We start from the raw sequence: 13,670 nt of genomic DNA on the forward strand, positions 1-13,670 counted from the left end.
GGAAAAAAAAGAAAATAGAAAAAAAGAGAACTTAGGGACTCTGTCATTTGCAGGTTGACCTTAGGGCTCTTTTTCCTTAATGTAAATGTGCACAAAGACCATATTACTTCCATTTTACACAAACTCTGGCAAGCAGAGGCACCATAAAACCTAGAGTGCTTGAAGAGGGGTGGGGTTCTCCTTGTTTTCTCCTCATTCTTAGATTATTTGTTTCCCACACTATTTTTTTTTTTTTTTTTTTTTTTTTTTAAGGAGGAATTGAGCTGTGGCCTAGGGTTTTTGTGGAGTGGTTCAAAGTGTTTGCTGCTTGTGGGCAGGACTCCACAGTGTGTCCCCACTGAGTCGTTGCTACTGTCTTATGTGTCTCAGTTTTTCTCTCGGGAAATCTAAGCCCTTCCAGATGGGCTCAAAGTATGGAGAGACCAGCTCCCGTATGCACTTCCTGGACAAGCTTTTTTAAAACTAATTTTGTTGGGGGTTCCCTGTAGGGCTACCGCAGGGACAGACACTCCCATGAGGCCCCTGGCCACCCAAGGGTGCCTTTCAGGTGGGAGGAGCAAATGCCCTTTCTCTTTGGAGCTGAAGAAACACAGTCTCTCATTTACCTATGAAAACAACAGTTCAGTTCCTCACTCAAATGTGCACCAACAAGCCAAATTGAGATTAATTTTGGGAGAAAAGCAATGGAGAAGCCCCTTTGAATGCTAGAATTAAATTAGGATCTGAACTAGAATTCGGATTCTTAAATAACAACTTCCTAAGAGAAAAAAAACCAGCTCAGAATAAATCAAGGACCCTCAACCAAAGGGAGGTGCAGGGCTCAGGAGGACACACGAATTCTACCAGAGGAGAAGCTCAAAGTCAGGGAGGCTTCAGTGGGCCCCTGCTGGTACCTTAGCACTGAGTTTGGGCAACTCCTGTGGGGTCCTGAGTCTTCTCTGAGGCCCAACATGTTTGGGTGTCAAAATATTGTTGACAAAAATAGTCAAACTCTAAAATATTTTGAAGAGATTTATTCTGAGCCAAATATGAGTGACCATGGCCCATGACACAGCCCTCGGGAGGCCCTGAGAACATGTGCCCCACAATTCATGTATTGATCTAACTTTATATTTTCCTGCTGTTCATCATCCCTGTATAGAAGTCCCACTACCAACTCAAACTCAGTATGACCCAAGTTACACGTCTCACTAATTTAAAAACCAGTTTTTCCCCTTTATTCTTGATCTCATTACCCATTCACTCAGGATAGAAAATTGATCGAGAGCTCTAAGTCTTTATTTTCACTATATTGGGCATCTGTTGTTTTTGTCTACTCCATATGATGGTTTCTTCTAGAAAATTATACTTATCTCATTTCATGTCAACTATGGGGTCCTCTCTTCATAGGAATGTGAATGTTAGCCATACAGAACCAATGTGTACAATATACAGGTTGGATCCCTAATCCAAAAATTAAAAATGCTCCAAAAGCCAAACTTTTTGAGCACCAACATGATGCCATTAGTGGAAAATCCCATACCTGACCTCACGTGACAGGTTGAAGTCAAAATGCAGTAAAAACTTTGTTTCATGCACAAAAATTATTTAAAATATTGTGTAAAATTACTTTCAGGCTTTGTATAAGGAATATATGAAATGTAAATGAATTTTGTGTTTGCACTTGGATCCCATCCTCAAGATGTCTCATTATGTATATGCAAATAATCCAGAATCCAAAATCTGAAAACGTTTTTGGTCCTAAGCATTTTGGATAAGGGATAGTCACCTGACTTTACACTATACGGCTGCTGGAAAGAAAATGTATTGTTGTTTAGATTGTTAAGCTGGGAGGATGTAAACTTGTCATGTGGAGAGAGACTGTTTGGCAGAATACAGTCAAATATATGAACAGAATAAGGATTAATATGTAGAGATATCCATCCTTGGATCTATCTAATCCTAAAACCATGTCCAACCTAAATTTTCTAGTTCTGTGACCTAGTCAGTTCCACTTATTTCTTCTTATGCTAGTTTGAATTGGGCTTCTATCACTTGTATTATGCTAAAGAGTCTTAACACCAAATTCTATAGATCTTAACATTCAAGTATCTGACATGCATCCTTTTTTTCTCCCACTGCTGATATACTACGGAATGACTTCCTGTCATTCTTCTACTACAGTAGTCATCTTGCTGCCAATCTATTGTTTCTCCAACATATCCATCACATTACTATTAAAATTATCTTATTAATAAAATGTGGGATTATATTACTTTTGTCTTTAAATATCTTCAAGCTCTCTATTGCATAATAAACAAAGCCTATATTTCTTAATTGGCATTTAAGGTTTCCCCAAACAAATACAATCTGATCTGAACCTATTTATTCATTTATTCACTCATTCAGCAAATATTTATTGAGTACTTACTATATATGAGGCATAATGCTGGATATAGTAGATATAGTGATGACAAAATAAAAATTCTTCCACATATAGCTTACATTCCAGTAGGAAAGTTGCAACTCTTACAACATCTTTCCATAACATCTGGTCTAGCATGGCCTGGGGATAATTTCCATGGAAGCCTCTGCTCAAGCTGTTCTTAGTTCTCAATGATCTTCCCCACCTGTTAAATATCAAAATTCAATGCTAAAATATCTATGATTTAATGGCACTTACCTTTATGTTTCCTAATTGTTTACATTTATGCTATAGTACAAATTTATCTTGTACAATCACTGATTTATATATTCATCTTGCTTACACAAAAACTTCTTGAGGACAGGAAACTGATTTTGTTCATTTTTGTCCCTTTCATAATACTTTGCATATAGTACAAACTCCTTATTATTCTATTTGTTGTAATCAAATTTGTTGAATGATTGTCGTTGAAACATAAAGATGAGAAAATAGAATGTTATTGAGGATTGAAGAACAGACTTATAATTACTGAGTGCCTATCATATAATGAAAGTTATCCTAGGTGTTTTTCATAGACTATATGATTTAATACATATAACTTCACACTACAGGAAACTAAGTCAAGGGAAATAAAATAATTTAGATATTTTGTAGATATTTTGTCGTAGATAGTGGCCAAACCAGAACATGAACCCAGGTATTTCTGACTAAAATGCTGAAAGCTTTTCTACCTCACTACATAACATTCTATTTTGTCACTATCAATCATATAAATGTATTAATAATTTTAATTTTGTCGACCAGATTCTCCCCTTTTCACCTTGATCACAGATAATCTGATTATAAAAGCTGAGACTCCGTGAAAGCTTTTGTGCCGTGTTTGATTTCAAGCAAATATTTGTAAATTTGGGTGTTATTTTTGTCTTACAGGTACATGTCAAAAAATGCAGAACACAACACTGAAATAGCAGAGATTTGGGCATAGTTTTGATAAATACACTAGTACAATTAGAATATCCCAAACAAACATAAACTTTTCTGAGAGAGATAATTTCATGTTAAGAAAAAAAGTTGGTTTTGTGGCCCCTCACACTCCCATATATATATATATGTTTCCTTAAAGCTTTCAGTTTGTATCCCAGTCCCTCTGTGAAAGAGAGAAGCTATAATTCCACTTTGGCACTAGGACATATTTTGTTAATATTCTGGTTACTCAACAAGAGTCAATTGTTTTAGTTTTCCTATCTGTAAAGGAATATCCAAAAAGATGAATACTGAAACTCAGATAAAAAAATTCATCATTGAACAAAAGGATTAGAATTATGCCCAACAAGAAAACTTTGTACTGTATTAGAATGATTTAAAACACTTATCGTACTTGTAATTTATTGGCCATAAAATTACTTCCTCATTTTGGAAATATTACTTTGCCCTTTGCCTGGTATTTCATGTGGTATCTTTTGATTTGGCATATACTATACAATAATAAAATATTAGACAACGTGGATGATTATCATTCAAAAAATTGTAATTCTATAGTGGTTAAATTCTCACTTGCATTTATTTCATGTAAAATATTATATGAAAACAAAATTAGCTTACCCCTGCTCTGGTTTAAGGAAGATTATACTTTAAAAGTATGTTTGCTAAATAGTTTTTAATTAGTTAACATCCACAATCATTTATTTGTAATTACAAACAAGTTGTTTTTCATTATTGATCACTCTTAAGAAAAACAAGTACTTCCGACATACATTGTGTTTGAGGGTGCTTTACTTTAAAAGAACTTGGAAATCAAGTTGGCAATATAAGTAGAAACTACAAAATAAATTTGAAAAAATATTTACTAATTTTCTCCCCTTTTCTCACTCATGAGTTAAGAGGTGGTCTAGAAAGAAGAGTGCCAAGATTCTTTGTTCATAAACCTTAGTTTTCTCATCTGCAAAATACGGATTTAAAAACCTAATCTTAATGAGGATTAGATTATGTGTTTCAGAGTGACAGCATATAATCTAGAGCTCTGCCTCTTACCACTTGAGTGACCTTGGCCAACTTACTTCACTTCTTTGAGCTCTTGTTCCACTCATTTGTAAAATGGGGCTAAGATAGTTATCTGGCTTATGTAGGTTTGCAAATACCACTGGTATAATTTTCCCTTTTACACAATGCTGTATGTTCTCAGATTAGCAAAAATATTATATGGAAGGGAACTCAAAAGTATTTTCTCTGAATGAGTCCCTTCTTACTGCATCTGCTTTCCTAGGGAAACAAAATTACATAGTTCCATCTCTTTTTGTCTAGGGTACAGCAGTCATTGGTGGCAAAGGATAGAAATTGCCTCATGGAACCTCCAATTATTCACGAATAACTGGACAGTTGAAATTTCTGCCCCTTCCAGAATGTTAGAAAACCAGTTCATAAAACATACTCTTTTAGATGCTACATAAATTACAAATTTCTATAGAAAACTCTTCTAATAATGAAAAACAACTTGTTTGTAATTACAAATAAATGATTATGGATGTTAACTAATTAAAAACTATTTACCAAACCATACTTTTAAAGTATAATCTTCCTTAAACCAGAGCAGCAGTAAGCTAATATAAGAAGCAGAAAAAAGTGGTATAAAGAAAAAAGAAAAATAGCAAGAAATTTTAAATTGCTGATCACTTTTTCTCTATCATTAAGAACTTATTTCCTTAACCAATAATAAAGTTAAATTGAGAAAGAAGGGGAGACAATTTGTAAAGCTGAATTTTTTGCTTTACTTATTAATTTTTCAGGTATAGTTATATTGCATCCATTTTTGTAATAGCTCTCAAATGTCTCCTTTGTAAATTAATGATTTACTATGTAAATGGCAGCCCTCTTATTAGAGACCTAGAATTCAAAATTATGTTAAAGTGCCAAATTATGCACATGACCACTCTTTTATCATTAAAGCGGATTTATTTAAAAAGGTATACATTTAAAACTCACCCCAATGACAGTAGTATGAATATTCTATGATACTAGAAAGATTCCCTCTAGAATACAGAATATCAAAAGTTGTCTTTAATTGGTATACATGTGGTTCAGTGCTATTTATTGAACTTTCTATGTATGTGGGGCAAAATAACAGCCACAACACAAAACTAAATGGGATTGGAGACGACATTGTTGTGACACTGTTGTATGCCGACACAAAACCTCACATCATCTAGTCCAAATCCTTGCTTCACTATTTTTATTTTATTTGAATTGAAACCCAGAAAACAATATAATACATTTCCTTGAGGCGTATACACACTATGCATCTATCTCTTCAAGTCAATGGGATTTCAAATGGAGAGAAAGCAATTTACCACAACATCCACAAGTTTTTGGTCAACATTAAGAGACAAAGGATCAGATTTTTGGAGCCCAATTGCCTGAGTTCAAATCCTGCTTCCACCAGATAATAGCTGTGTAATCTTGGTAAGTCACTTCTTTGTGCCTTAATTTGCTCGTAACTAAAATGATGACAGTAAAACCACATCTCTCATAGGGTTCTTATGAGGAGCAAATGAGTTACTATTCGTATAGAAGTTGTAATGCAGTATACATTAACAGAATTGGCGATAATAGGAAGTTTACTAATAATCTTATCGCTCCATTTTTTGTCAGTAATGAAAATTTTTTAAAAGCCTGAGAAATTTCAAGTCAACAGGTATTCGTAAAACACCTACTATGCCTGGTGCCTTGGGAACATAGAATAATTTGGGAAGTTACAGTCTATTTTGACTTTGTAATAAGTGGAAAACACAAAGCAAAGTTCAATGGAACCACAAAAATGCTAGAGTGCCATATAATTTACCTAAGTAAAGCTAACAGCAAAATCAAGTATTCTAAGATTTATATTAATAAAAACGCAACTAACAATTGGGAATGTATTTATTTTCAGATCTACACAGAAGTTGCTAAATACAATGCTGTACATCAACAGAAGTTGTGCAGAAATAGTAAAATTTTCCTTTATCTCCACCTGGGAAGTCTGAAAACATAGGGCTTGTGACTGGAGCCTACTATCCCCGAGGACAACGCGGTGGGCTCAGCGAATACCTCAATGTGCGAGGGAATGAAAGGCTCGAACTACGACCGTGACTAGGGACCAGGCTTTTCCTACTGCCGATGCCAGGCAGATGCAGACCCAGAGACCACCCTTGCGCACGATCTCCAACCCGAAGGTGCGGCTCTTTTTCGGACCTGGCGCTGTGAGGAAAAGGCAGTCTTTGAGTGAGGAGCCGCCGCGTGGCGGGACACAAGGAAAACCACCCGAGCCGCTGAATGGTATCCCGCGACTCCACTCCAGGGCACTGGGAACGCCAGGCTGAGGAGGGACTCTGCCTTCCGCAAAGCTAGCGGTTCCTTCCCACTCCACCTCCCACTATCTCAGGGATGGACATCCGAGCGCTAGACAGGGATACCGCGGCGGAGGAGGCGGTCAGCGGAACCTCATGCCCCAACCCTGGACTCGGCCAGCTAGGGGTCCACCGCCCGCCCCCGGGGTCCCGGGCTCACGTCACTTCCGGCGCGCGCGCCCGCCCGCGAAGACACAGTCGGGCCAGGGCCTAGCCCGGGCGCGCGGCTGCCCGGGGGCGCGCGGGGAGGGCGGGCCGCGCGAAGGGGGAGTGTCTGCCCGCCGCCGCTACTGCTGCCGCCGCCGCCGCCGCCGCCGTCGCCGCAGCTACCGGTGCTGAGGAGTTCGCTGGAACCCTTTCCTCAGACCCGGCCCGGTCTCCCCGCCCGGACTCCGGGCGCCAGCGCTAGGCGCACTCACCGCTTTGACGGGTGCAGAAGCGGGAGTTGCCCCAGACTGTGGAGTGGCGGGCACGGCCCCAGCCCCCCTTCCCCTCCCTGACCCCTTCTTGCCATCGCCCCAGACATGGGCAACGCGGCGACCGCCAAGAAAGGCAGCGAGGTGGAGAGCGGTGAGTTGAAGGCCGGGTCTGGGTATCCGCTGGGCGGGCCGGCGCGGGGCACCGAGGCCCCTCCGGGTCGCAGCTCCTGAGGCCGCGGGCACGGGCCAGGCCTAGCAGCGGCCGCCGGGAGTCGTTCTGAGGGGCCGGGGGACCAGCTGCCTTCCTCCTCCATTCCGACCCCCCAGCTCCGCGTTGAGGGCTGACTGCGAAGGGCCGGATGTGGGGATCCTGGGAAGAGCGTTCCCTGGGATTCCCTTTTTCACTCTAGCGAGGAGGACTTGCACACATTCTGGAACACTTCCCCAAATATGGTCCGAGGAAAGAAGTCCCCAGTGCTATCCCACCCCTGCTTTCCCCTCTCGCCGACTCTTTGGGAGCTACAGGTAGTGGTGCTGTGGGTAAGGTTGGCTCTTCTCCCTCCATCACTTGGGTCCAACCCAACCTTATCACAAGGCGGGGGCTGCTAGTCTGGCTCTACGCAAGTGAGGCTAATCCTGAGTGAACAACTCTGCCTTAGAGATCCTTCATCTCTTCAGATTAGGAATGGAAAACATAATGAGACCAAACAGTAACTTTATCCATTAGAGAAAAAAGCCAGGCAGGTTTGCCTTTTCTCTAGACATTCTAGGATCTGCTACAATGCCTGTAAAACTTAAAGGTCATTCGGAGTGGAAGTGCTTCCAGAACACGGTTAATTTCTTCTGAGAGCTGAAGGTGCGGGTACTCCACACGTTACATCAAAAAGTAAAAAATCATGAAAATGGAATTTCTGTATGGCTGTGAGGTGTGTGTGTGTGTCTGTGTGTTTGTGTATGCATGTATACACATGCATATATATGTGTGTATATATGTGTCAGTCAGAATGGTCGTGAAATAAAACTTGGTTTGCCTTTGTAAAGTTTATATATTTTTATAATTCAGAATGGCCGAATAACAGATGATATTTGTTACATCACCAGTAGTGAATGACATGTTAGCACTTAAAGTGGGCCTGATAATTTTAGTTTGTGTAAATATTACTTGTAATGTTTTCATGGTTGTAACATAAGAATTAGGCTAATTTTATAATTTAGCATGAAGGAAATAGCTTTTTTTTCTGTATTAGTAAAGTAGAATTCATTTAGAAGGATTTAGTCATTCATTTGGTTTAACATAAATAGATCAGATTATATGGTTTATGTTTCATCAGTAAGGTTTTGGTATCAATTTTCGGGAGCTCCAGAAAAGTTTGATGAGCTATTATATAAACTATTTAAGAACACACAGTATGTCATACAGAGATCTAAATAAACCATTGTAGAGGTAGAATGTATGTTATTTTATTTTATTTATTTATTTTTGAGATGGAGTTTCGTTCTTGTCGCCCAGGCTGGAGTGCAATAGTGCAATCTTGGCTCACTGCAACCTCCGCTTCCTGGGTTCAAGCGATTCTCCTGCCTCAGCCTCCCGAGTAGCTGGGATTACAGGCGTCCACCACCATACCCGGCTAATTTTTGTATTTTTAGTAGAGACGGAGTTTCACCATGTTGGCCAGGCTGGTCTCGAACTCCTGACCTCAGGTAATCCACCCACCTCGGCCTCCCAAAGTGCTGGGATTACAGGCGTAAGCCAACGTGCCCAGCCTTTGTTATCTTTTTAAAATTGCGGAAATATAGTAACTAACTGTACAGGAAGTATAAAAAATGCAAAAAGCGTAAAGAATTATTTGTACCTTATATGTTGTCATTTTTCGTGTTAATTTAAAACTGTATTAACTTAAAACGTGCTAATTGTGTTACAAAAGAGTGTTTGGAGAATGATCTTATTAGTAGTTTTCATTAGCAAGTGCTGACCTGTATAATGTTTATATTTTGGATAATGATAGTAGACTCTCCTGTGACCTGTATATTTTTTATTAAGTTACCAAAACAATTCTCCCTTAGACAGTATTAATTTGCAACTCATAGCTGTGAAATAACCTCAGAATATTTACTGAAAACAGAATGGAAACTTCAAATGTTTATCTGAACATATTTAAATTATTTCCATGAATAAATTCTTTCCTATGTTTTAAGTGTTAATGACAGTCTAGTACTTAAGTATATTAGTCAGCTTTTTGTGTAACTTTGTTTATGGAAACAAGGTCATTATAATAGTTTAAAAAGCTGTTGTGAAGTGACCAAAAAAAAAAATAGCATGTTATGTGTCATAGGGAAAATTATTTGAAATGTCATGTGTTGATTAATGTTTGTAATTTCATTTGGAGCAATGTTATCAGGTATATGTTGCTGTTCTGTAGTAAACAAAGAAATTGTATTTTAAACTTAATGAAAGAACTCTTATCATTACATACCTAACTGTTCTGTGTATTTTTTTAAAGAATTATTCTTGAAAACTTGTTTTTCAAAACTTTTAGAAATATATGATGTTACAGATCAGCCTGTACAATCATTCCTTTTCAAAGATCCTGATCTCTGAAGAAGCTGGAGTTGAGATCATACTGTTAGTAATAACCAAGTAAGGAATAGAGTCTGATGCCTGCACTCCATTCAGCATCACTAAATAATCAATTAATACATTTATTTTCAAAATATTCACCAAATGTTTTAGTTTCAATTAGAGACTATAAGTAAAAGCTAAAACATGTTACTGTCTAATGGCTAACTCATATATATAAGAGTTACCTGAAAGGCAAAAATACAAGTGCTAACATTATGGAAAGTGGAATTAGAACTCTGAAAATTGCTGTATGAAAATGTTTGATTTGAAAAGTTGATTAAAAATATCAAGTCAGTTAAGATTTCAGGTTCAGTTAGCACCAAGCTTCAGAAAGGCAGGTGATTCCAGAGCTTAGTTCTAAAAATATTCCAGAAGAATGAAGTTGAAGTTAGGCATAAAGATAATTTAGAAGGGTCTTGGTTAACTTTGACTATCTGGTGCCTGTATTATACTCTACTGAAACTGGTCCCTGTATTAGAATTAACATTTTCTGGGGTAAGACCTAAAGGCTAAGTGAGATTCCATCTTCATCTCCACAGGTTTTGGAGATAACATTAACTTAGGTACCTGTTGTTCTGCTGTAGTGCATTAGGAAATTGTATTGATGTATCTCAAAACTTAATGAAAGAATAACTGGCGCTATTATATACATAATAGTATATGATAGTGTGTGTTTTTAAAATTACTCTTGAAGATATATCCCTTTTAAAATTTGGATGTAGTTATTCAAACATCAGCTAATACAGAGAAACATAAATTTTAGAAATATGATAAAATTCTCAGAGAAGGTTTAAACTCTTGTCAGTTAAGTTTGTTTTACTTATCCAGTCTTTTACCTTTTACACCAGCCCCAGTCACCAACACACCAAAAAAGCACGCTACTTCTTTTAACCTGGGAGGGGTTTTTATTTATTTCATTGAAAAAAAATACTATACCTCCAAGTTGCCTATTGGGCTTTGTGTTATACATTCATTGCAAAAATGTTGAGGCCCATGGGTAAAAAGTGTTGGTAGAGATTTGAATGTAGATTCTTTCATGACTGCAAGTCATTAAGTTACCATGTGACCTAGTGTTCACATATGATCTTTGAATGTTTTCCAGAGTATCTCTCTGTCCTATGGATTTGAAAGTCAATAGGAATTAATCATAGAAAGCCACCAGTAGACTAGGTTCAACAAAAATTTTTTGAGGACTAATATGTGCCGGGTTATCTAATGCTTTCCATGTATAAACTTTTACTTAATCTTTTTAACTGTAAAGTACTTGAGTTATTCCTTCATTTATGGATGAGGAAACAAAGGCTCCGAGAGCCTAAGTGACTTGCTTAAGGTTGCATAGCTAGTAAGTCAAGAAGCAACATTTAAATTGAGGCAACTGTAAGCCCAGAACCTGAAATTCTAACCACTTTGCTGAACAGCCTCTCTATCCAGTAGAATAGCCAATGCTAAGACACACAGAATAGCTTAGACAATTATAGCATGTTTCACTTTTCAAACATGACTTTTATTTGGTATATTAAAATCTTAAGAGAAAAAGATTATTTTTTTCTTGTACCATTCTCTGGATTCAGTTTTATCATCATCTTTTCAGATTCAATATAGTAGAATTTCAAATTAAACCACATAAAACTAATTTTATTTATCTAAAGGCTTCATTACCGCAGTACTTATATTTATTTTTTTTCCCATTTGTAAATGTATACTTTTCCCTTCTTGCCGAATAGTCAATCAAAAAATTATTATTTGAACTTGTATTATCATTTTAAAAGTATTGGCAAATTCTCATTTCAGAGTAGCACTGTCCAGTCAAACATTCTGTGATAATGGAAGTGATCTCCACCTATGCTGTCCACCATAGTAGCTACTAGCCACATGTCTATTGAGCACTGGAAATGTGAATAGTACCACTGAGAAACTGAATCTTTAACTTACATGTAGCTAATTAGTGTTTGGTAAATTGGACAGCACAGGTTTATAACATAGCTGTTTTTGCATTTAATAAAAATGCCAACCCATCTTTCTGTCATCTTGGTTATTTGTGGATCCTTACAAGTATGTGTAGATTAATGGAATGCTGAATTTATTTTTTCTCATTTAAGAATTAACTTATTTCCTCAGCATTTCCTCAGAATAAGTATTTATAAACTTAGTGAACAAATTATTATAGTTCAATAATTTGTGTGTAATTTATTAACTACAAAGTTAAATTCTTTTTGGGGCTGTATTAGAATTAAAATTTTGTGATTTTTAATACTCAATCTCAGTGAATATTCTTTTATTGAAAAATTTTTGTAGATTTAAATGTTGATGAGCAATGTAGTGATTTCTTATATCTTACTTAGGTCTTTGCACCTTTCAATTATCAAAGGAAAATCAGTAGCAGATATTTGTTCCAATTCAGTAGAATGCAGAGGTACCTGGGAAATCTTTCTTGGGTGTAAGATGAAAAAAGTCAAAACAATCAGTTATGCAGTTTTGATGATAAATACATATGATCTCATCCAGTTCCATGATTTTGTGAATCTGTTTGTGCGGATTGTCTACTGTATCAAATTATCTCATGTTCAGGAACCATTTTTCCTATTCTCCTCCTCAGTGTCCTTCACTTAGACTGTAGACAGATTGTTGCTTTTTCATTGCCAGCAGTAGGATAATTAGAGGCATGAAAGCCAGCTTAGAAAAGTAAGCCATGGCTGAGTGACAGAAGCAGCACGTGAGAAGGTGCTAGGTAAGCCAGGATAGCTATTAAGATCCTGTCAGATAATTAGTAGTTGACCATAATTCATTTTGACATTCCATTAAATTAATTTTTAAAAATTAGTACAACTTATGAAGTTATATATCTTGGTGATAAATGTTTGTATACATGGGTGATCAAATTTCCTCAGATTAATAAATCCTAAATTTTTAGTGAAAAACATTGTGTTAAAGAGAAAAGTGTGAAATTTATAAAAGGTAAATGTACTTAGGTCAGTATCTCATTATTTTGAGTATTTAATCTTACTTTTAAATGTATTCCTTCAAGAATGTCCTATATAGTTCTTTGTTCATTGCTTCATTCATTCCTTTATTCAGTACACATAATCAAGCTCCTAAAATGTGACAGACTCTACACAAGACTATGGGAATGAAGATTGAATAGGCCGCAGTACCTGCTTAGGGTGCCCATATTCCAGAGGGGGAAAGATAGACATGTCAACAAACACATGAAACCTGTCACAAATCCTTTCATTAAAGTTCAGCTGGGAACCAAGGGAAAGAAAGGTCATTTCCACTGGGATGGGGAGGAAGAGGTTCAAAAAGGACTTCAAAGAGGAGTTGAGCCCTGAGTTGAGCATTGAAAATGATAAATGTTCATCACATGGATTATAGGAGGAAGGGTGTTGTGAGTAGACAGAGCATTGATAAGTGAAGATGCAGAGAAGTAAAGCCATGTAACGTATTCAGGAGAAGGAAGTAAGTTGCCCATTATGATTAAATGATGGAATGTGGGGTTGGTGACAGGAAAAGGGGACACTGTATAATGATATATGAAACTGAAGAAATGGACAGAGGACCACATAATGGAGAAAGTTTGAATTTTATCTTTCAGACAACAGGGAGCCGTTGTGCACTTGGAAATAAGAGAGAAACATGATACAATTTGGGTTTAAAAGAGGTTACTTTAGTGGTGATGTGAAGATAAATCATTATGGAGCAAGTGGCATAGAGGCAAGATCAGTTATAAGACTCCTATGATAATTTGGGTGAGGGCTATTGAGGGTCTGAACCAAGGTGGTAAAGGTAGGGATGGAGAAAAGGATCTGAAATGGGAGAAATCTGAAAAATTGAGCAGAATGTATTTTACT

General features: G+C 37.2%; 1 protein-coding gene across 3 annotated transcripts in view; it reads left to right on the forward strand.

Moving 5' to 3' along the window:
• Positions 1-6,969: 6,969 nt before the first annotated feature.
• PRKACB (protein kinase, cAMP-dependent, catalytic, beta) overlaps positions 6,970-13,670 on the forward strand; it is a 170,045-nt gene continuing 163,344 nt past the window's right edge. For 2 of the 3 annotated variants that reach the window (XM_011977786.1, XM_011977792.1), the window contains exon 1: positions 6,970-7,353. In XM_011977786.1, the coding sequence (XP_011833176.1) occupies positions 7,308-7,353 (46 nt within the window). In that variant the 5' untranslated portion in view covers positions 6,970-7,307. The remainder of the gene's footprint in view (positions 7,354-13,670) is intronic. The other variant, XM_011977781.1, reaches the window with a different exon arrangement.

Source organism: Mandrillus leucophaeus, unplaced genomic scaffold, assembly GCF_000951045.1.
Source record: "Mandrillus leucophaeus isolate KB7577 unplaced genomic scaffold, Mleu.le_1.0 Scaffold184, whole genome shotgun sequence".
In the NCBI taxonomy this organism is placed as follows: Eukaryota; Metazoa; Chordata; class Mammalia; order Primates; family Cercopithecidae; genus Mandrillus; species Mandrillus leucophaeus.